The sequence below is a fragment of the Ranitomeya variabilis genome, chromosome 4 (assembly GCF_051348905.1).
Source record: "Ranitomeya variabilis isolate aRanVar5 chromosome 4, aRanVar5.hap1, whole genome shotgun sequence".
Lineage (NCBI taxonomy): Eukaryota > Metazoa > Chordata > Amphibia > Anura > Dendrobatidae > Ranitomeya > Ranitomeya variabilis.
The window spans coordinates 273326239-273351214 of record NC_135235.1 but is presented as its reverse complement, the minus strand read 5'-3'; the positions used below and the strand labels follow the sequence as shown (position 1 = coordinate 273351214).

The following is a 24976-nucleotide window of genomic DNA, read 5'->3' as shown; positions in this document are numbered from 1 at the left end:
GAGTGATCTTAGTGAGTGGTATCTTCTGAATTCAATTGGCTGCAGTGGTCACATGTAAGGTGTTGAGGTTTAAAGAATTGGAAAGCCATAGTATAGAAGCAGGGTGCGATCATTACGTGTTACTCAATTTCTTACTTTATACCATTTTAATCTTCTGGTTAAGAAAAAATCAAAGGGATGGACACTGCCTTCAACATACCTGGTCCTCATTACCATATTTATGTTTTTGAGCAGTCCCACTTGGGTTAATCTTCTGCATCTTCTCTCATAAATTAATATTTTTTGCATGATTTATCATGATAGAGAAGTTATTAGCTAGAATTGGACGTTTCCTAGTGGTTACATACAGGCATAATTATTAATGCTAATGCTATTCTTAGCAGGTAGCTGTTTTCTTCTGAATGTCATTGAAGAGATTAGATTCCAATACATGGAGCCTTACAGAGCATAAAAGTGGCCTGTCACATTAAAATTGCCGCACCTTACCTCTTGTAAAAGTGAGCTGCGAAATGCACCAATCAGAGCATGAGCGGCTCCACATTTTAAACCTAGATTACGGTACATTGCATTTGATGTATGCCCATGAGCAGTGAAGTGACAACTTTCCAAAGAACATAATGCAAAGGAGGATTGAGATTCATTTCAAAAAAATGCAAGGAAATTGTATTTTTGAAATAGAGTAAAGAAATCAGTTTTGTAACTGTCACGATTCATTTTTGGATTCGTGGCAGCGCTGGTTCCACTCTGTATTAAAAGTAGCTTTTTTTTCCTTTCAGGACCAGCAAGGGTTAATGTCAGTTTTTCCCCGCTGGCAAACTGCTGTAACTGCAGAATTGCTGGGTCAGCTGATGTGAGTAATGACCACTCCCATCATCCTTTAAATGGTCACCTGATGCATCAGCTGACTGTTGGTGATAGAGTTTCTCTATGGAGACCAGCCGTGCAGTTGCAGCTTTCTGGTGTTTGGGGTCCTGTTTCTGTGTCATCTGCAGTGTGGAGCTTGGCAGTGGTGTCTGGAAGCTAAGTGTTGTGTTTATTCCTTGTCCCTTTCGTGTTTGTCACTGCCCCCTGTGTGGTACTATCTGCAGTGGTGAGGCTAGCACCCCTTGCCGGCCAGTGCACTAGCCAGGGCAGTGCTAGGTGATAGCGAGAGATGAGGTTCCTAAAGGCGAAGGGGGGAAGGACCCACTTAGGGAGTTAGGGGAGTGCAGGGACATACTCTATTTTGAGTTCAGGTGGTGACCATCCCTCATTCCCTATCGGTAGGGCCTTCCTCTCCCCTATACCATTCTGTTGTGTGTGTGTCGTGCCATCCGCTGACCAACCCCCCCATGGGGTCATTATATATTCCATGACAGTAACACTGATTTTTGCCAACGATCATGTTTCCATAACTGTTTTACTTAATCAAGGTTCTTTTCTTTGCCCTGTCCCTGTACATGAGTGGCGCTTATCCCCCTTCTATAGCTCCGTCTAAACAGTTGATTCTTCACCAATACTCTTCCTCCTACTGTACAAACCAAGTCATGACCTTTTGACTCCAAGAGCAAACCCTTCTATATGGTTGGAGCAATTGTAGGTGTTCCAAAAAGAGGATATCTTTTATTTTTTTGGGATGGGGGGTATTCTAAAAAAAGTTATCCATAGTTAAAGGGAACTTGCCATGTTGTAAATGATATCTGATCTACAGGCAGGATATTGCACGGCAAGAGGAGATGATCAAATTGATATACATCTGTGGAAATGTGTCAGTAAAACTCATATTTTATTCATTAAAATCCCTGGAGTTATGTGCATCTGAGTCCAGTGGGTGGATCTATTCAGTGATTTACAGTGTCTCCTGTTCTGTGCATGCAGAGATAACTGTCAACCACTGAGTAGTACCGCCCACTAGACTCATGCACACAAAACACCAGGGATTTCAATGACTAAAGTACAAATTATACTGAATCTTTCCCGACAAACCTAAATATATTTTTGCTCAGCTTCTCCTTCTCTATACCGTGCTGTCTACAGGTCGGACTAAATGTACAAAGGGACATTTTCCCCTTTATGTTTGACTTACCTAACTGTAAAACAAAGAATGTTTATGTGGAAAGTAACATAACAGATTATTTCTGAAATATTTGGTTAGGAGTAAAAAATGTGCCTTCTTGTAGCAAGTAGAAGGTTTTTGCAAGGAGGAGTGACTCTACAGACTCCTGCCATCTACCATCATTTCCCATTCATCAGGTATTACAGTGTGGGGGTTACTAAACAGCCTTCATATATCTGAAAAGAATAATTAGATAGTAATTACAGATGATCATTTAATTAGATGCAGACAATGAAACACATCAGGTAACAATACATCAGGGCGTTGATTAACTTATGTCATCCCACGAGTCAATTAGCAATGATAAATTTAGTCTGAAGAATTAGTACATGTCAAACACTCAGTCAGGGGCTAAAACCTCATAGGAACATTTTCTTGAACCCTCTAATTCCATTAAGATTAATGTGACATTAAGCCTAACGGAACCTTGTAATGGACAAGTCGTTTCTCATTTTATGGGAAATTATTGTGGCTTTTCAGTGTTTCCTTTGCTGAGAAGTAAGCTAATAACATCCGATAGAATCATGGAATGTTAGAGTTGGAATGGACCTCCCATGTCATCGTGTCCAACCCCCGATCAAAGCAGGATTCACTAAACTCTCGACACATTGTATACAAAGTCACAAAGTCAGTCCCACACAACTTAGTGTTTGTTATTTAGATTTTGCAAAGAAAGATTCGGTAAAACTCACCAGGACCTAGTAACAGAATAATGCAAGTGTGAACAGGTGCAAGATGCTACGACTGCATAATGTCCAAACAAAAGAAAACAGCAACTTCTGTAAGTGCCAAGATGTCTGCAAAGATTGAATAAATTACATTTACACTGTGTTACTGTTAAATCTTATTTTTAATTTTGCCATTGACAGTGACCCACTGGTGTATTTCCCTGGAAAAAGATATGGGTCAACTCATTGATGATGCTCAGCAAGCACTAACGTTTGGAAAGGAGGTCAGCTCCCTCAATGGCTTTTGAGGTTTTTTTTTCATGCTTTGTACATTGGTGACTTGGATAGCATCCATGTAAGCCATTTTTTTTGTGAAGTCAACATAGTAGATGACCAGTCCAGTACACGGTCTCTAAAAAATATTTGTTAAACAGTATTATTTTCTTAATTCATTTCCCATTTCAAACCGGCATATGTGAACGGTTCTTTTTGATGTCATGAGTAAGGACAGTTCACATATGCCATGTAGCCTGTTGCTATTTTCTCCTGTATATCTTGCTATTAATTGTGGTTGGCTATTTTTTCTTAATTGGATCAGTAAAATATCACTATGCTAACTAATATTTTTTTGGAGACCGTCAAAGTATATTCTGGTTTCTATATACAATGCAACTATTTTCAGATGACCACCCAAAATTAGTTTAAAAAGTGGTCTTCTCAAAGGAGTTAGCCAGTACGCATGATACATTGTGTAACTGAATATCTGTCGCAGGAAGTCTGGGACAGGGGATGGGTTTTTTTAAGGGTTTTTATTTACAAGTTTTGCTATATATTTTGTAAGTTGAAATTACACAAAAAGCAGTGTAGGGCAAAGGCAACACAAGGTCTATCAACAGCTATCAGCTATTCAAACTGCAGCCCTTTTGGCATCTGTGCAAGATGGTGGTTCAGTGGTTAGCACCAGGGTCCTAGGTTCAAATCCGGCCAAGAGCGAGATCTGCAAGGAGTCTGTATGTTCTCATCTTGTTTGCGTTTGACCTCCTGGATTCCAGGAGAAGTTTGCAAATCTCTAACACCCTAAAAGCCTTCCAAGACTGGTTTTGAGGGACGTCAAAAATAACAAACAAATGAACATTCAAGGAAAGTAGATGAAGTGTGGTTGGGTTGTGAGCTAGAAATGTTTTGTGATTACAGAGGAAACTTTTTTAGGGTCCTCTATGCACTCCGTAAACTGCTTACACCAGACTTCAAAAATTGACTAGTACGTCTTACATTCATAGTCACTCTACATAGTGGGAGAGAAATGCAGTCATGATTGAAGTTACATGGTTGCCACCTTTACATTGCAAATGGGGGACAACCTACCATAAATGTACTTTATTGTGTGTCTCTTGGGTGGCATTAAAAGCAACATGAAAGACGAGCATTTTATAGTAGGTTGACCACCATTGCCATAAATGATTTTCATTGGCATTACACAGATTAAACCTTTATAACACTTTGGAACAATGATTTCTGCTTATAGAGAGCCATGAAAGGTCTATTAGGCTCACTTTAATTAATTCTGAAGAATCATTAAAGATCCCACTAACTACAGAGATGCTGTCGGAGAATTCCAGTAAGAAGCAAGGGCAAGAACAGCCCTACAGACATTAACAGCAATAATACCGGTACCTTAATGGATCTCGATAAGTTATGAGTGATCGGAGCCAAAATGCTAAATGTTAACAGGAGCAACTTCAACTATTTCAGAACTGTAAAAATCCTTACATTTTAGAAATATAGAGGAACATTTGAAGATAAAATGAAATGAACTGCTGAGATCTGTAATGCTGATTGTAAGGGTTATGTTGCTCTGGTCTGTTGGGAACCGTCCTCTGGAAGACTTTAGTGATCCTGCAGGTAGTGAAGTGTGTCGGCGCTAGATACTGTTGGAGCTGAAAAGGCTGCTGAACGGTCTGTGATAAGCAGAAGTGAAACTTGTGGGTTTTTATTGATTTAGTGATATTTTTAACCGAAAAGCTGACTTTAGCTGGAAAATTGTTAATCCAAGTGACAAGAATGAAATAGAAGTTTTTGGCCAAACTTCTGATCTGATTCTGAGAAAAGTTTCTTTGCATTAATAAGCCTTGTTAAAAATCCAAAGCTTACAAGTGAGCTCTGTACTGATCTGTATCACTAGAGCATAACTTAGGCCTAGACCTAGGCGGTAAACTTTATTTCCTAGTTAATGTGACTTTCCAGTTCTGAGCTCAGAAATGACAAAATGTTCAAAACCAATGGGTGCCTGCTTTCAGTTTTCCTCAATTCTTGCCATTTGATCCCTTTTTAGCTTGGCTTCATTAGGGCAGAGCTGCGATTTGTGACTAAAAGTGATGATGAGCAAATTGATTCACAAGACCCTGGTCCAGCTACCCCATCAGTAGTCTGTGGCCACTGGGTGGGAGCCCTACGATCCACCTCCTACTTACATGAATGATGTAGTGATGGGCTACTAATCAAGATATACCTTGGATTCCAGGGTTTGTGAGGCATCTTGCAGAGCTCCCAAACTAAATTGATTTTTGTTACATCTGCATCGCTGCCTGCCCTTTCTGTCTCTGCTTCTGTCACCAGATGGTACAATGCTCTTGCTGCTGACAATGCAAGGGGACACCTCTAGTTCTTTGTCCTCTTGTACTTGTAGTCCTGGAAGATTAGGAGTTTTCTATCTTCTGTGTGGCCGTGGTGGGGTTGCCCGCTATTTAACCTCCTGAATGTCCGTAGAACACTGCCAGTTATAATTTGACTTGCTACAAGAAAACAATATTCTGCTTGGAATCCCAATAGACATTCCTGATTTTTGACTGTGGCTCATTTTTTGAATGCTCTCCTGCCTTGTGATTTTGTCCTGGTTCTACCTGCGTCTACCGGACTATTCTACTTGCCAGCTTGCAGCAACAAATGGCAGCTAACTCCATGGCCCCAGCCAAGGGGTCCTTGTTAAAGGGAACCTGTCACCCCGTTTTTTCCGTTTGAGATAAAAATACTGTTAAATAGGGCCTGAGCTGTGCATTACAATAGTGTATTTTGTGGACCCCGATTCCCCACCTATGCTGCCGAAATACGTTACCAAAGTAGCCGTTTTCGCCTGTCAATCAGGCTGGTCTGGTCAGATGGGCGTGGTGACATCGCTGTTTCTTCCCCCAGATCTTGCTTATCTGTACGTTGGTGGCGTAGTGGTTTGCGCATGCCCAAGGTCCCGAATCCACTGCACAGGGGAGGGAAAAGAGCACGACCTGCGCTATTCCCCTGGTGATCGTGGGGGCGGCCATCTTCCTCTGGCCGCGCGTGCGCAGATGGAGCACTCTGCTGCCCGGGGCTTCAGGAAAATGGCCGCGGGATGCCGCGCGTGCGCAGATGGAGATCGCGGTGGCCATTTTCCTGAAGCCGAGATGCGAACTCTGCTGAGAACTGCTGCAGAGTTCGCATCTCGGCTTCAGGAAAATGGCCGCCGCGATCTCCATCTGCGCACGTGCGGCATCCCGCGGCCATTTTCCTGAAGCCCCGGGCAGCAGAGTGCTCCATCTGCGCACGCGCGGCCACAGGAAGATGGCCGCCCCCACGATCACCAGGGGAATAGCGCAGGTCGCGCTCTTTTCCCTCCCCTGTGCAGTGGATTTGGGACCTTGGGCATGCGCAAACCACTACGCCACCAACGTACAGATAAGCAAGATCTGGGGGAAGAAACAGCGATGTCACCACGCCCATCTGACCAGACCAGCCTGATTGACAGGCGAAAACGGCTACTTTGGTAACGTATTTCGGCAGCATAGGTGGGGAATCGGGGTCCACAAAATACACTATTGTAATGCACAGCTCAGGCCCTATTTAACGGTATTTTTATCTCATACGGAAAAAACGGGGTGACAGGTTCCCTTTAAGTCCAGGTCCCTGTAAAGGGAAAACCAAAGAAATGCGACAGACTATAAACTGATGTATTTGCAAAAGTAAAAGAGCGTGTTCATACTGTGGTCATTTCACAGACAAAACCGAAAAAAGGAAACAAAATGAGCAAATACCCTACAGCAAGTAAATAGTAATAGTACAAGTAAATAACAGGATTCTTAGTTAATGCTATTTTGACCAAAAAGCCATCATCCCCCATCGCTCTGCAGTTCTGCCTCCTTAGATTGTCTGCTGTGTATAAACCAAAGCCCATCTCACGCCCTCCAGCAAGTCTATTCATGGAAAGGTGTTTTAGTGTTTTTTTTCTTTTTATAATGGCTAGAATAGAAAAGTTATAAAAATACAGATAACTAAACGACTACTGAGAAATAATTACTCCAGTTTGTTGATGTGTTTTTTTAAATGTGGTGCCCAAAACTGGACACAGTATTCCAGATGAGGTCTGACGAAAGAGGAGTAGAGGGCAATAATGACTTTGCGTGATCTAGACTGTATGCTTCTGTTAATACATCCCAGAATTGCATTTGCCTTTTTTCTGCTGCATCACATTGTTGACTCATGTTTAGTTTATGATCTATTAGTATACCCAAGTCTTTTTCACATGTGCTGCTGCTTAGCCCTATTCCTCCCATTCTGTATATTAAGATAAGCGAGAAGGAATCCCTCATGTCAGTGTGAGCTGTGTATGGGAGAGAAAAGAGCTTAAAAAAGGGGGAAATTGGTGAAAAATACAGGATACAAATCATATAATGACCTGCAAAAGTATTATTCCTCATGTACACACATGCCAGCTTATTGTAAAAGTGACAAACATTGTATTGTATCTTTTAATTATATCCTGTGGTCTGTTTAGCAGTAGAAAGATTTTATTTTATACAGAAAATTAATGACTTAGTTGTTTTGAATCTGTTAAACTTTTATTTTAATAGTGATTATCCAATTCAAAGTCACGAACCTTACCGTAATCTAAAGCAGATATCATGTTAATCCTCCTCTGCTACGTTCTAATCTGATTAGGCACAGGATATAAAATATTAATAATATTTTAACTTAATTAAAATAGGCAAACAAAAATCAATGAATGTTTATCAGTTAACTAGATTTGTACTTTATGACAATCTGCAAAGTTTTATTAAGCTTTCTGTCACTCAGCCAAAGATGTAGCTTGCTTCCCTCGACTGACATCTAAAATTTTCTGATCTTGGGTATACACCCATCGTGGTCCCTTGTGAAAGCTGTGGCGAAATGCACGTAGGGCACGGTGGCCTGAGCGGGTGAGCAGTCCCTTTCCCTATCTGGCATTATCTACTCTCTGTATTGTGCACTGGTCACTTTAATACTTTACTTCTTCTATAACTAGTTGTGCCAGAAAGGTGTATGTGTGACTTTTTGCCACTATGTTCTATATTCCATACTCTTTGGATTATGTAACACACTGTGTTATTGTTGGGGCATAGGTGAAATTGTTACTGAGCACTGGTCAGAGTCATGCTGCTGCAATGCAGGTAAATGCAAGCTCCACTAGGTTGCAATAGAGTGGTGGAAGGACTGCACACAGCAAGACCAGACCTTCAATACAGCAGCGAGGCCACCACCAGGTGGCAGCAGAATAGTCAAAACAAGCCGGTCAATATAAGACTGTAGCGCAGTACAAAAGGAATAAGCAAACACAGAGTCAACAACAAGTCAAATGGGTCAGTACCGGTCAGGAGCAGATATGCCAAAGACAAGAGACAAAATCACAGGTCAGGGTCCAAGCCAAGTCAAAACCAGAGAGTCAATACACGAAATGGGAACACTGAGTCAGGAAGGGAAGAGTGGAAAAACAGACACAGGTTCAGTAAGAAAGCAGCAGTATAAATCAGGGCAAACAGAGTCAGCTACACACGCCGTAGGCAGAAACTATACCTGACATGGTCTGCAGGACACAGTGGAGAGACAGAGACATGGCAACCCTGAGACCAGAATGAGGCTGAGAAAGTTAAACCCTGGCATGACCAGACCGGAAAAAGGGGAAGACAGGACTCAAAACCCGGTCTGGATCAGGACAGTCAGTTTATTTAGTACTAATATTTATTTCTGTGACCCTTACCTGGAAATGCAGCTGTGATATTTTTACCCCCTTTATGCAATATTTTTGGCTGCTATTGGTATCATGTATTACACATAAGCACTTTAGCATATCCCGTCCAATCCCCAATTTTTCTGTTGAGAGGTTTGTTTTGTTATTGTCTGATTCTAATTATGTTAATAAATAATAAATATTCAAATTTATTTTAGTCGTGTTTCCACTATATAGGTGTTAGGGTTTGGCAGAAGGCACCAAATATTTATTTATAGAGTGCTAGGTGCGTTCGCAACCTGGGATCCACCGTGCAGGAGTAAAACCCGCTGCTAGTAAGTGACGGTACTATATGGCGGTATGAGTGAACTCTGTTACTTCACAGAGTCACTTAAGAGAAGAATAGCATGTGCAAAACTCCTCACCGGAGGTACCGGTATTCTAGGGGCTTATTTCAGCCAGGCCCTGAATCACTCACACAAAACTCCTCACCGGAGGTGCCGGTATTCTAGGGGCGTATTTCAGCTGAACCCTGAAACCACATGCATAAGACCACACTGGCGCTGAATACGTAACTTAGTTGATACTAGCGCATGGCCGTGCAGCCATGCAAACTTTTTATAGTTGCAGCCACTTCAGGACCTTCCTAGAGGACCAATGGGAGCTGCTACAGTACCTGAGCAACTTCAGGACCTTCATAGAGGACCAATGGGAGCTGCTGCAGTACCTGAGAATGTGACCCCCGACCTCCAATGAGAGGTCTTACCCTGGGCATGCTCAGAAGGGGAAAAGTAGGACTTAGTCCCAGAGACGTCTGCTCGCCGCTGACCAGTACTGGCCACAATGGCTGAGCCTGGAAAGGCAGCAGTAACCATCTGCACCGTATCAGGCTGAGCCAGACGCTGGTACCGACGTCTCCGCTGAGCAGGCTCCACTGCGGCTGGAGAAGAATGAGAGACCGCAGTGGAGATGGTTCGAGATTCCCCCTGTGCAGAGGCGGGAACTCGACCCCTAACAATAGGTATATTAATCTTCTTTAAAGGTCACACGACAATTATTATTGGTTGTTCTATTTATTAATATAAAATAATTTGTTAAATCCAATCTACACATGAAATCATGAAAGTATATAGACAAATGTGATATTAACGTGCAGCGGCAAACAGAAAATAGTCAATCTCGCACTTTAAGCAACTGAGAACACTAGACCTCCCGAGAAGGAGTTGCTGTCCCCCTCCTTACAAAGCTTACTGTCTAAGAATGAAGAACAGGGTCACTACTTTGATATCTCGCACATACTTCAGTAAGATGTGACATGAAATTTCTAGGTCAAACCTATGAATTTCATTTTTTTGAAATCCTTCCCTTGAGGTACGAAGATGAAACCTCTACCTAGGAGGGTTGGAGATTTTCTGAATGATAAATGCAAAAATTCTTGAAGACAACAGAAGATGACTAGTAATTAGTGTTGAGCGATACCGTCCGATACTTGAAAGTATCGGTATCGGAAAGTATCGGCCGATACCGGCAAAGTATCGGATCCAATCCGATACCGATACCCGATACCAATACAAGTCAATGGGACTCAAGTATCGGACGGTATTCCTGATGGTTCCCAGGGTCTGAAGGAGAGGAAACTCTCCTTCAGGCCCTGGGATCCATATTAATGTGTAAAAGAAAGAATTAAAATAAAAAATATTGCTATACTCACCTCTCCGACGCAGCCTGGACCTCACCGAGGGAACCGGCAGCGTTGTTTGCTTAAAATTCGCGCGTTTCCTTCCTTACGTGAAGTCCCGGCTTGTGATTGGTCGCGTCGCCCATGTGACCGCGACGCGACCAATCACAAAGCCGGAACGTAATTTTAAAATCCTGAAGGACCTAAAATTACGTCACGGCTTGCTGTGATTGGTCGCGTCGCGGCCACATGGGCGACGCGACCAATCACAAGCCGTGACGTCACGGGAGGCAGGACACGCGCGCATTTTAAAATGTGCACGTGTCCAGCCTCCCGTGACGTCACGGCTTGTGATTGGTCGCGTCGCCCATGTGACCGCGACGCGACCAATCACAAAGCCGGAACGTAATTTTAAAATCCTGAAGGACCTAAAATTACGTCACGGCTTGCTGTGATTGGTCGCGTCGCGGCCACATGGGCGGCACGCGACCAATCACAAGCCGGGACTTCACGTAAGGAAGGAAACGTGCAAATTTTAAGCAAACAACGCTGCCGGTTCCCTCGGTGAGGTCCAGGCTGCGTCGGAGAGGTGAGTATAGCAATATTTTTTATTTTAATTCTTTATTTTACACATTAATGTTGTTTCGATACCGATACCCGATACCACAAAAATATCGGATCTCGGTATCGGAATTCCGATACAGCAAATATCGGCCGATACCCGATACTTGCGGTATCAGAATGCTCAACACTACTAGTAATGCGATCTATCAAGATGACATACAGGTATCTTAGTCATTACATAGTGTGAATCCCAGGCCTTCACACCAGGACGCTTCAAAGCACAATTCTACATAAAGCTCATAGTAGCATGCTACCTACTGAGATCAGTGGCAGACACACTGCTCATATGTATTTATCAGTGCAATCAGGTAAAATTCTGGGAAACCTAAATATGAACTTTAGATATCAAAGATCTTAAGAAATATAGATTTTTCATCTGGCGCAGGGGAAGTATGGGTCATGATTACAACCTTTATTAGTTTTACTGCCTGATACTGAATATTAATCAATAGGGGTTATTGGGTAAATGTAAGAAACGAGAAAGACTTGAGTAAGATTTCTTGCATCAGTATGCTGCAGCTCCTCATGAATTAGATGACCTGTGGCATCATTTCCCAGTTCCGCCCTGGTCCCATTTAATCTCTTCCCATTGTGGTTGGACGAAACTGTCGGGAAAACAGGAAGAGTCAAAAAAGTTTTGCCCATCACCATGTTGCACAAAACTTTTGTGAATTTTCCAAATGATTTACCGTACATCAGCAATCTGACGTAATCGCTTTGATGAATCAGGGCCGTCACCTACAAAATTACACAGGTAAAATTTGTAGCAGATTACATAAACTAACAAAAGAACTAACAACATTTTCAAAATCTTATCCACATGCCTAGTTTAGGGCAACGAATGGTGATATTTCTGTTTGTTTTATTACTGAGTGGGGGGAGGTTCCTGCTGCAGTCAGTTGTCTTACAAATTACAAAGGACAAGGAGGAGGAGTGGCAAAACGGTTCTGAGACTGGTATAAAAGATTTCCTTTATACATTTTTAAGTTCCAATTGAAATAAGAAATAAATTAGAACAAAAGAAATGAGGATCTCTTGATTTGGTTTGTGTTTCTTACGACCGTTCAGTTGAATATCACAGCCGACTTTACCCAGCTTGGTTAATTCTTGTCTCGCTTTCAGCTTTGCCACATGCCCAATTCTTCTCAATTAATGTTACCAAATCCTAAACTCGCAAAACTAAACTCTTGAACTATCGATTATGGCACCACTCCTCCAGACATGCTTGGCGTCAGTGACTGGACCCCTAGTCTATCAGACTAAATTTCCGCGATGTCCCTTCTACTACATGTGTGTTTGAGGCCTTTGCTGACATTTGAACTGTCTAATCACAATTCCTTGCTATACCCTTGCAATTCTCAGAATAAACTTTTGCCCAAATTTCCTTAACCGTATCTACTCTACCTCCACCTACTTCCTCTGTGTCTGATTCACTTCTATGAAGCCATCAGCGATCAGAGGCACCTAATGGCCCATTCACATGGGTCAATTTCATTTTGTCAATGTACATAGTCGACACTTAGGTCAATCACTGCTTATTTATTAATAAGTCCATTTATATCGGCCAACAAAAATTGTATGGGAAAGAATGCTAGATAATACCATCGTCTCATCCACATCTTCTTGGAAGCACATCTTTTGTTTACACAGGGTGATGCAATTTTTATGCAGCATAAACAATCCAATTGCAGCGCCCCAGAGTCCTGGTCGTTGCAGTACTGTGGCTCCGCCACTATGGGGAGCTATGGTGCGTCTGATGGCACTGAAGGAGTTCATCGGATCAGGTATCACAGACACCAATACATTTCACAGTCGGGCCTCCGGGGGGAGCTAAGGGTTCTATTCACTAGGCCACTCCCCACCATAGTGAGTAAACTGGGGGTCAGGCAGGAAGTTAGAGGAGAAAGCTGACTGGGTTGGAACCAGGCAACACCTTGTGGCAGAGGGTGTTGTGGGGGAAGATACAGTAGGGTCTCTGTTAGGGGTGGGATCCTGACAGAGGCTTGGCAACTTGAACGAACGTAACGGGACCGCGCCTGCTCCGGGTAGCGGCGGTGCCCAAGGAAGGATTAGAAGCGAGATAGATTGTGCTGAGTGAGAAACGAGATCACGCAAAGGAGAAATACCAGTAGGAGTCGTGCTGTAAGACCGAAGCAACATCCTACTGAGGCGCACTACCGGTGGCCGGAACGCCGAGGGAGTATCATAACATTCAGCTTCAAGCATTACTCCAAACAGCGGCAGGACAGTCAGTCTAAGGCGGGCTGTCTAACTTATATCACCTATGCAGTCTTGGGGGGCAACTTGTGGAGAGGGGCGACTCTAGGGTCCCGGAAGAGCTCCGAGCCTACCCGTCAAACGGGTGCCGTCCCAACCAGAACACCAGGGAGGGACAGAGGATTAGCAGAACATCATCTAATCGAGTTGTGAGGGAACTTAAGAAACAGACACAACAGTTGTGGGGGACTTTCTGTAAGCACAGCAGGGAAGGACCACAACACATAGCGCTAGAAGGAAGGCACCGATTTCCACCTGTGAAGAGAACTCTGGAGGTGCCATTGGACCGGTCGGACTTGCGCAGCCTGGTAAACCGTGTTCCGGACTGAGGACCCAGAGATCTTCAGTAAAGAGGTAAAGAGACTGCAACCTGGTGTCCTCGTTATTTACTGCACCGCACCACTACAGCGTCACCACCATCATCCATATCTATTATTCACTGTACGCCCCACGGCAGGGTCACGGACCGGGGCCTAGCCACCGTGACAACCCCAGAGCAGAGACTCACAGGCCCGGTACCGGGTACCCCTCGGCCCTGCGGCAGTGGGGGCACTACAACTTGGCATCACGAACAGGATCTACTTAAGCCTGAAGAATCAGGTCATGTGTGCCTTGGAACTGTGATTTACTGTGCTTTATTGAGAGACTGTGTGCTGCGCCATTTACCGCCAAAAATCCGCCACCATTGTAGCGCTGAGGAGAGCGCAGGAGAAGAGGAGGGGCGTGGAGTAGGCGTAGGCAAGCTGGAGAGCGCGAACAACAATGGCCGCCCAGTCTAAATATTTCTGTGTCCTGCGGACGTGTCCGTCAACAGCCGAGGTCCGCCTCCTGATCCTGTTTGGAGGGTGGAGACCATGGAGACGGGGCCGCCCACGAAAGAGACCGCGGTAAGAGGACATTGGAGAAGGAGAAAAGATGGCGACACCGAGAACACCGCGTGGGACTGACCCGATCCAGCCTGAGGCTGCGCCACTCGACATAGCCCCAGACGCGCCAACGTTGCGAGGATTGACCCTCACGGGGCCACCGATGGGCCGACCCCCCTTGCCACCGTCTGAGGAGTGTGTGGCCGCAGCCGAGGCCCGACAAATAGCACGCCGCTTGGAGGCTGACGCCCGCGTGCTCGCTCGGCTGGGTCAGCCCACGGAGATCCGTCTGTCTCCAGTGTCCCCGACTCCTCCCAACCCGGCCGCGGCTGAAGGTACGCTGCAAGCACAGGGCATGAGGATCTTGCCGGAGGCCGAACACCTGCGGCACCTGATGACGGCGTGGCGGAGCCGGCCCCAGCCTGCAGTTCAGATTGATCTGACCAGCGTTGCAGAGATCCCATCATCCCACTGGGGTGTAGTGGTCTCCTTTAACCCCCGATATGGAAGAGGGGTTATACAGGAGATCGGGGAGCCGCTACAAGTCCACGTGGACCGAGAGGAGGTGGAACATTGCGGTGGAAGGTTCGCTCGCGACCTGGAGCCAGGTGATGCCGTAACTTATACCAGGTGGAGGAGAGCAACAGGCGAAGCTGGCTGGATGGCGCGGGGCGTCCAGCGGTGCGTCGCGCTCCAGGCCGCCGCTGCAACCCCCGAAGATGAACTTCCCGCTGAAAAGACAACGGAACCTGACCTTGCGGAGCAGCGGGGGACCCGGACCCACCATGTGCCTTGGGGGCGTGCCGGATCCTCGGTGAAAAGAACATCCCGGCGAGGGATCCTGTCGTTGTTGGGGCGGGACCCGATCCTTGAACCAGCAGGACGACCCGTTGGTCTGGTGAGGCCCGGGAGGAAACCACCTTCCTCCCCGAAGAACGAGTAAGCATGACCGCTTTAAATATGTAAATAGTTCTCTGACTGTTTATTGGTTTCCTGTTTTGCTGCTAAACCCGTCCAGGGTTAACTCTTAAAGGGGATCCTTCTGTTGACCCGGGATCCCTATTGTTTTGTTTTTGGTTGTTTTTCCAAAATTTTTGCACAAGTTTATAGTTGAAAAGAACTGCTGAAATCATGAACAGTGCATGATGCGAACTTTTTGTATATAGTTTGCACCTTATTAAAGGTGCTCCCTACTGGTTTTACTTAAAGAAGGACTCTTTGTGAAGATACCACACTGGAACCTTTGCTGAGTATGGACTGGTAGCTTGAGAAGACACGCTACCTCATAGAGACTTGGTCCTCTCTTAAAGGGGATGTTCATTTGTCGCACTTAAACGATGATATTGCTTTAAGACAGGTAGCAATAATGTTTTGACGAAAGAAAGTGATAATAATGTTTACATGAGTAAGTTATATGTATTTGACTAGTAAATTGTGAGGAAATGCTGATGATGTTCTCTGAAAAGAAAAAGTGAAAGATAGAAGAAGGATGCAGTGGGCCCGTAGGGATAGACGTGATGTCCAGCATGCATGATAGAGAGAAAGATAATGAGAAGGCTTAATGTTCAATAGAAAATGTTTTTGATAATGTTGATAGATAGTTAGGATAGAAGGTAAACCCTGAGTCCTCATAGGAGTCATGTAGAGATGGCTCAGTGCTCTTAAACTGAAAGTAATGTTATGTTCTATACAGTGTATAGTAGTTGAAAAGGCAGTAGGCCCGGGCTGAACGGGGCGGTCCTGCATAGAAAGGAGAGGCAGTAGGTCTGGTGCCGTTAGGACAGGCGGTCCTGCAGATTTAAAGAAGGGGAATGAAAAAGTTAAATTGCCTTATAATGTGATTATAAGAAGGTCTTTAGTGGATACAGAGTGTAAGTCCTTAAAGGCAATGTTAAATTATTGTTCAACAATTTTGCACTTAGTAGAATACCCGGTTGGGTAAGAAGAGTTATTTATAGCATGTTGCTATGATATCTAACCATGTTTGTAACGTTCAAGTGTCCTCACCTCCCATAAAGGGAAGCTCTGTTCAAATATGCTTATTGTTATTGCACTCAACAAAACTGTATGTCTTTTTGCTAACTTGTATTGTTGTTTTCATCTCAGTCCCGGAGTACTGTGTTTAACCAGGGGGGAGTGCAGCGCCCCAGAGTCCTGGTCGTTGCAGTACTGTGGCTCCGCCACTATGGGGAGCTATGGTGCGTCTGATGGCACTGAAGGAGTTCATCGGATCAGGTATCACAGACACCAATACATTTCACAGTCGGGCCTCCGGGGGGAGCTAAGGGTTCTATTCACTAGGCCACTCCCCACCATAGTGGGTAAACTGGGGGTCAGGCAGGAAGTTAGAGGAGAAAGCTGACTGGGTTGGAACCAGGCAACACCTTGTGGCAGAGGGTGTTGTGGGGGAAGATACAGTAGGGTCTCTGTCAGGGGTGGGATCCTGACAGAGGCTTGGCAACTTGAACGAACGTAACGGGACCGCGCCTGCTCCGGGTAGCGGCGGTGCCCAAGGAAGGATTAGAAGCGAGATAGATTGTGCTGAGTGAGAAACGAGATCACGCAAAGGAGAAATACCAGTAGGAGTCGTGCTGTAAGACCGAAGCAACATCCTACTGAGGCGCACTACCGGTGGCCGGAACGCCGAGGTAGTATCATAACATTCAGCTTCAAGCATTACTCCAAACAGCGGCAGGACAGTCAGTCTAAGGCAGGCTGTCTAACTTATATCACCTATGCAGTCTTGGGGGGCAACTTGTGGAGAGGGGCGACTCTAGGGTCCCGGAAGAGCTCCGAGCCTACCCGTCAAACGGGTGCCGTCCCAACCAGAACACCAGGGAGGGACGGAGGATTAGCAGAACATCATCTAATCGAGTTGTGAGGGAACTTAAGAAACAGACACAACAGTTGTGGGGGACTTTCTGTAAGCACAGCAGGGAAGGACCACAACACATAGCGCTAGAAGGAAGGCACCGATTTCCACCTGTGAAGAGAACTCTGGAGGTGCCATTGGACCGGTCGGACTTGCGCAGCCTGGTAAACCGTGTTCCGGACTGAGGACCCAGAGATCTTCAGTAAAGAGGTAAAGAGACTGCAACCTGGTGTCCTCGTTATTTACTGCACCGCACCACTACAGCGTCACCACCATCATCCATATCTATTATTCACTGTACGCCCCACGGCAGGGTCACGGACCGGGGCCTAGCCACCGTGACAACCCCAGAGCAGAGACTCACAGGCCCGGTACCGGGTACCCCTCGGCCCTGCGGCAGTGGGGGCGCTACACAATCACTCAACAAATAACCAATTTGCTCAGTTGTTGGGGAACATTACATGTTTACACCGGCAGATATTCGTCCAATGTGAATGATATGAAAAGGTGAAGACTCTTGATAACATTGTACCCTACAGCTGATTTTTTAACTGGGAGTCATACTGTTTCAAAATAAGAATATGAAGTATTTTTTAGCAAAACAAATAGTGTGAACTGATTTTCCATTCTATATTTACCAACAAAATATCCCGATTGCAACCTGGCAATCAAAGTCTCCGAGACCAGATGCTTAGTAATAAAACTGTTTTTATGAGACGACCTCACCTTCTGTTTATGCATCATTACAAATGTTCATATCATGCCTGGATTGTAAAATATTCACTTAAAATTTTATGTCAGACCCCCTATGGTGGGAACCAAATGGATAAACCTATTTTCTCAATATGCCAACTGGCGGAACATGACACACAGCTCTGCAAAGCTTTGACCCAGCAGTACCGAATGCACACGCTGCGTAAAAGCAGCATAGGTAATAAATTATGTTTGGCTATGTCCATGTTACTATGACACAAAGTTAGGATGAAAGAAGCCGATCCTCACTTTTGGCTAAATATCAGCATTAGAAATATACGTCTTCGTCTGAGTTGTCTTTGGAGGGATTAGTTTAAAAACTATATAATTTAGTTGTAGGAATACATTCATATGATCTAGGAGCAACTTTTTGGCTAAAAATCTAAATAGTTTTTGTAGCTTCTTATTAAAAAAAGAGCATAAAGCACAACTGTGTCACGGGGATACAAGGAGGGCGAGAGCTAATAACCCGGGCCCCTGCAATTTCCCTCAGACTAGGGAAACCCTGTCTGACCCTCTACCTGAAGTTTACACTGAAGGTGTGCATGTTCAGGCCTCCACCCTCACCCTGACTCCTGATTCAGCCCTAGACTGAACACCACCGCCCACCACCCAGTGAATGCAATAGACCAATACCCACAGTTACAAGAAACAAGGATAAAGGAAAATATACACCACGCCGCAGTCAATCAGGAATACACTATAAAGGTGCAGGGCAAAATAAATACAAATATAGGAAGGAGTAAATAAGACAAAGGAAAATACACCACCAGCAACGATTCTCCAACAACCAGCTCTCCACTCCGGACCGAGATAACTACGGATAAGTAAGACGACCCAAACGCCCTGATCATAGACACACCAGAGATAGCACCACACCAGGAAATATGATTAAAAATCTGCTTTTATTACATAAACATATTAGCAACAATTAATTCATTAAAACATGTATCATATAAAATCAAATACTAGTACACACCACAGGACATATAAGAATGGAATAATTATAGCAAACTCAATATTTCATTAATAGATCCCCACTAATAAAAAATGTATGATATACAAAACCTATTAATTGTGCAAATTAGATGCCAAAAATTATATAATCCACTCAATGTAAAGTGCAACATGTTAAGAGAGTTAGATTGCACATATGCTATGCATATAGCCAGCAATCATAAGCCCAGCTGAAAAAAAGTGCTATGTGCCAAAAATAATTAACATATGCTCCAACGGTGCTTACATGCTCACACAGTCCTTGAGTCTCGAAAAAAGTGCTAAAGTGAACAACGTGCACAGAGGGGACCTAAAGAAATAATATATCGGTCAATACCTTGAGTAGCTAGGTCCTGTGGTAGCAGGGAGCAGGGAGCATGCACTGAGAAATCATCATGGAGGATACACATAAGCTCAGATTGGACTCCTCCACACCCTCTGAGCTCAGAAGTTTTCCGCCGTTGCGTTTTTCTTTAACAGCAGAGGACAGATATTAATAAAATGACCAGTTTTACCGCAGAAAAAACAGGCTCCCTGCTTCCTGAGTACAGGGGTACGATTCTTAACATGTGACACCCCTGCAATTTGCATAGATTCCATGGGCTCACCTGCAGCAACCTCACGTGAACCTAAACCTTCACCCACAGGCGGCGTCTCATGATTCCCCTGACACAAACGGCGATCAATGCGGACAACAAGACTCATAGCGGAATCCAGTGAAGCAGGAGTCTCGTACATCAGGAGGGCTTTTTTAACCCTATTAGAAACTCCATGAATAAAGTGACTCCACAATGCTGGCTCATTCCACTGAGTGTCAACTGCCCAGCGGCAAAATTCAGAACAGTAATCCTCTGCAACACGCTCCCCCTGGCAAATAGTGCGTAACTTAGATTCTGCTAGAGCCATTCTGTCTGGATCGTCGTAAATGTGTCCTAGAGCAGAAAAGAAACTCTCCACTGAGTTAAATGCAGCTGAATCAGACGGCAACGAAAATGCCCATGCTTGGGGATCCCCGCTTAATAAAGACAACACCAGGCCCACACGTTGAGCCTCATTACCAGAGGAGATCGGGCGCATACGGAAATACAGTTTGCAAGCTTCACGAAAAGAAACAAATTTACTGCGTTCCCCAGCAAAGTTTTCAGGCAAAGGAAACTTGGGCTCATTAACTCCTCCTGTCGCTCCAGCCTGTATATTAGATACTGCTAGTCCCTGTTGCTGCACTGCTCCCCTCAACTCAGTGACCTGTAGGGACAGCGCCTCCAACTGGTGGGTTATGGAAGTCATGGGATCCATGACAAAACACAGAGAAGAAAAAAAAAAAGGAACCCCCTTTTTTTTTTGTTAGGACGATTATAATGTCACGGGGATACAAGGAGAGCGAGAGCTAATAACCCGGGCCCCTGCAATTTCCCTCAGACTAGGGAAACCCTGTCTGACCCTCTACCTGAAGTTTACACTGAAGGTGTGCATGTTCAGGCCTCCACCCTCACCCTGACTCCTGATTCAGCCCTAGACTGAACACCACCGCCCACCACCCAGTGAATGCAATAGACCAATACCCACAGTTATAACAAACAAGGATAAAGGAAAATATACACCACACCGCAGTCAATCAGGAATACACTATAAAGGTGCAGGGCAAAATAAATACAAATATAGGAAAGAGTAAATAAGACAAAGGAAAATACACCACCAGCAACGATTCTCCAACAACCAGCTCTCCACTCCGGACCGAGATAACTACGGATAAGACAGAAGCTATAATCGGCGATGCCCAAAGATCAGGAGAACCATTTAAAGGAAATGGGCATGGCCCAGCTTCCAATCCGAGGATCAGATAAATTAACCCCGGAGCAGCCAGACGAAAACTAGCCGACGCCAATGAGCAAACAGTGGTCAAACGCGGAATTACCGCTGTCTGTCGGACGACCTGGTCTGAACAGTGTCCGACATGACAAACTGTGTATAAACAGATGACGCGTTTCGAGCCAAGCATCCTGATTGTAGATGATCTCCTAATTAATCACAAGCAGGAAGCGGTTGGATCTTCCACACATCTTGTGGTGTTAAATTCTAGAATCTGTGTGGACCATGCACAAATTGTAACTTATGATATCATCATCACACATAGAAACTAGGGTCAGGCAATAAAACAGTGTCTGTCTAAAGGTGTCCATACGCGTAAGAACTAAGTTGGCAAAGCTTTGTCTGGATCAACCAACTGCCTTATGTCTATGGATGATTGCCGACTCTCCTCCATCGGTAGATGTCGATAGAAAAAAAAGGAGATTAGTGTCCACTTCGATCTAGTCTAGTACTCAAATAGTAGCATCCTTAGCATCTCTTGAAATTTCTATGTCCCCTACAACATCTTGATGTTGCATGAGCCTAGTAATTGCAAATGGCAGCCAAGACTCCAGAATTCAAGTGCAGGCAAAAGAAATTCACACTGCCCTGGTCTGGTTGGAAATTCTATTTGTAGTGGAGAACCAAAGTGGATGCTGAACCAAGGTAGTGCAAATCTTTTTGCACATCTCTAATGGTGCTGTCCGATTTCAGCATGTCCCATCCTTTATTGTCACAGGAAATAAGCTGCCACCAGGAATGTCTACCAGCTTGTTATTCCCCTTTTCTTTCTGAGAGCTCATGCACAATCCACCAATCCAAACATGCATGTGGTTGGAATCGGCCAAAGATCGGCCATCTTTATTTTGGCTCTTGATGAGCTTATGCAGGAAGAAGCACAAAAGGCACCCTGATTTTTTATGGAATTATCCTTATAAGCTGTAAAAATAACAGAGAGGAGACTCGAATCCCACTTCCAGTCGAGGTTCATTGGGAAGTCATTGCACTGCTGAGCAATTTTACTTTCTTATTACACATATGAAGTTTTTTTTTCATTTTGAGTTTAGTTGTCCACAAAGGAGTTATATGAGCGTGATCATTCTCACCAGGGATCAACAGATAAATTCCTCTGTGGTCATTTTCAACAGTAGTCATTTTTCTTTTTCATTTCTTTTGTAAAGTCTTTCTAAGAAAAATGATAGGATGTGGGGCAGTGTACGTGAGCGGGAAATGTCATGTTATTTAAAGAGACAATAAACCGGTGTGTGGTTTCTTTGGTACAAATGATTAAGGGAGTTGTCCTATCTTCTGCTAAAAGTCTGCAGTCACCCTGTGTCTACATACTTTTGAATCCTCACGGCATGCAGTCAAGATTCTCCAGTATGACCACCGAGAAGTATGTGATTTGCATACTTCCGGCCACATTCCAACTTGACTTGCTCGGTCTTGCTCAATTCACTTGTATTGAGCAAGGTTGAGCACGTCTAGTCTTCACATGACTGCATGTATGCAAATGCAATATTTTCCATTGCGTGACCTCCCGGTCTCGGCAGCAATAGTTGGGAATCTCACAAGTGCGTATGGTGTTGGGATTCAGAAGTCTGCAGTCACATTGAGTGACTGCAGACTTATAGCAGTAGACCGGACAACCCCTTCCAGCATGTTGAATTTGATCTCCTGATCTGTATGTTCTTAGGGAAAATAATCCAGCTGAGGGATCTGGTAGCTGCTTTCTCTCCACATTTTAAACACATGCGCACTTCCTTGGCTTGTGCAATTGAGAGTAATAGTGTCAATATATGGGCAGCTTTAAGTAGATGGACATCTGTAGGAATAATTAATTTACTTAAATGTACAGTATGTATTTTTTCAGAGCACTCACTTACAGATACTGCTGCCGCCAAACGGTAGAAGATGTTCAATGAAGACTATTTAAAAAGTTTTATAAAGTTTTGTTTTAAAGTTTCATCTTTGGTAGCTCACCGCTCATCAGTGTCCTGGCTTCCTGATTTCTAGAGGGCGGTGTTCTCCTTAAGATTGACAGCCCATTTGTTAGTGCTCGGAGGTTTAGTTTTTGTTGACGCAGCTGAATGATTTATGGCTTCTAGCCAGGCTGAATATATGTGGGAGTTGCCTGGTTGCTAGGGAATCCCCACATGTATTCAGGCTGTCTAGCAGCCATAAATCATGCAGCTGCGTCAACAAAAACTAAATCTCCGAACACTAACAAATACTCGGAGACCATCCGAGCGTGCTCTGGAAAACCCGAGCAATGAGTATACTCGCCCATCACTAATGGTCACGTTATCTACTCAGTAATCAATGTGTGTATATTTAAAACATAGCCTTTAGTGATGAGCGAATATACTCGTCACTCGAGATTTCTCGAGCATGCTCGGGGGTCCTCCGAGTATTTTTTAGTGCTCGGAGATTTAGTTTTTCTTGCCGCAGTTGAATGATTTACATCTGTTAGCCAGCATAAGTACATGTGGGGGTTCCCAGGCAGCACCCACATGTACTTATGCTGGCTAACAGATGTAAATCATTCAGCTGAGGTGAGGAAAACGAAATCTCCAAGAACTACAAAATACTCGGAGGACCCCCGAGCGTGCTCGAGAAATCTCGAGTAATGAGTATATTCGCTTATCACTAATAGGAATACATTAAAATTAATTGCAACTTCAATCTCAACAATCTAAAATTAATAAAGTAATAATAAGTTAGTAAAGCAGGTGATAAAAATAAAAAAAATCGACAACCTATAGGTAGCCTGATTAAAGTTAAGAATCCTGATCCTATTCTGAGAGCGGTCAGTGCTTATGCAGGCAGCTTCTCAAAATGAATAATCGCTCTATGCTAAACTGTAGAAAGAATTATCCTGATGAGAATAAAAACAAGATGGCTAACACAAGACGACAGTGGTCGGTATAAGTTGTAGTGAGACAGGTAAATCTTTCTTAATAATTCGGACATCAGTGTAAAGACAGCATTAATAATAGGCAGCATAAACGGGAAAAATCTCACCAATGTGAAGGCTTCCAAAGGTAGTCATAGTGTCCCAGGTTATACCAAGGGAACTCCTTTTCCTTGTACTCGGAAGGCAGGCAATAACCGTAGGGGGCCCTAAAATAGCCCTGGTTTGTCCCCATGACTCCTGCCCAAACATGGGCAGTCCACAGCTATCCCTGGAAGCCCCGGACTTGTCTCTTTCTGCCCACCGACACTTTTCTCCAGCAGATGTTTGCATGGCACAGATGGTGCAGATGGGGGTTTTGGGGATTCAACCCTGTATTCCTTCTGGACTTATGAATATCTGCTGAGTTCCCCTGAGGAACCTTTGCAGGAGAAACGCGTCAGGAAGCACAGAGGGACAGTTGCCATTAATTTTAATATATTTCTATTAAAGGTTATGTTTTAAATATACACACCCATTGCTTTTTCTATAACAAGCAAACTGCTCCTATAAATGAACAAGAATTTTTTTTTTTAGATATGGATTACGCAATACGGATTGTTGAATGCTTGGATTTTTGGAAATTGAGCGACTTTTCAGCATTGGATTAACATAACAGGATCTGACACTGGCTCAGCTCAGCCCCTGACTCGAGGTAAAACAACAAACCTATTGAAACGAGCTCTGCTGATTTGGCTCTCTCGTTTGACCAAATAACAGTCTGTTCTAGCTGACTGTGTAACAAGTGGTCGCCATTGAGAATCCTTCAAAACTCAGCGCGTGGGAACAGCAAAATGCATTGTGATGCCACAATCCTCTTCTCTAATTACAAGGATGATTTTTATTAATGAGGGTGAATTATAAGGAAGTGTTTTGATGGTTGAATCTTGGCCAAGAAGACAGAATGTGCCCTACATACATGGAAACGGACACAGGACATCAGGTACATAGTTGGATGCGTTATGTAAATGTTAATACTCCTGTGTCTATGTATTACAGTATATGCCCATTAACATAGATTATGGGGATAATGGTAGATATTAGTTTACCATCTATAGTGCAATTATTTTCATGCAAAATACAAAAGGGTTTACATACAAAATAATATTTGTATTACAGGTTCTTCTTCTTTATCACAGACAGCTCAGCTCTTCTGTTCTCAAAATTGCTGATTAAAAAGGAGCACAAGAACAGACCTGTCCGTCAGCCTCCTCCGATCGAAAACCAAAGCTCATGAGAATAAAGCTGTTTTTTTTAATTGGAGAAGAGGGTGATGACCAACTCTTGTCATTTGCTCCTCCAGACATTTTGAGGACACGAGAGCTGTGCAATCTAT

General features: G+C 44.1%; 1 protein-coding gene across 1 annotated transcript in view; it reads left to right on the top strand.

Annotated features, from left to right (window-relative positions):
- The first annotated feature begins 23987 nt into the window (after positions 1-23987).
- The window catches only part of LOC143767835 (uncharacterized), a 30288-nt gene continuing 29299 nt past the window's right edge, over positions 23988-24976 (top strand). The window contains exon 1 of the mRNA XM_077256356.1: positions 23988-24583. Coding sequence (XP_077112471.1) covers positions 24545-24583 — 39 coding nt within the window. The 5' untranslated portion in view covers positions 23988-24544. The remainder of the gene's footprint in view (positions 24584-24976) is intronic.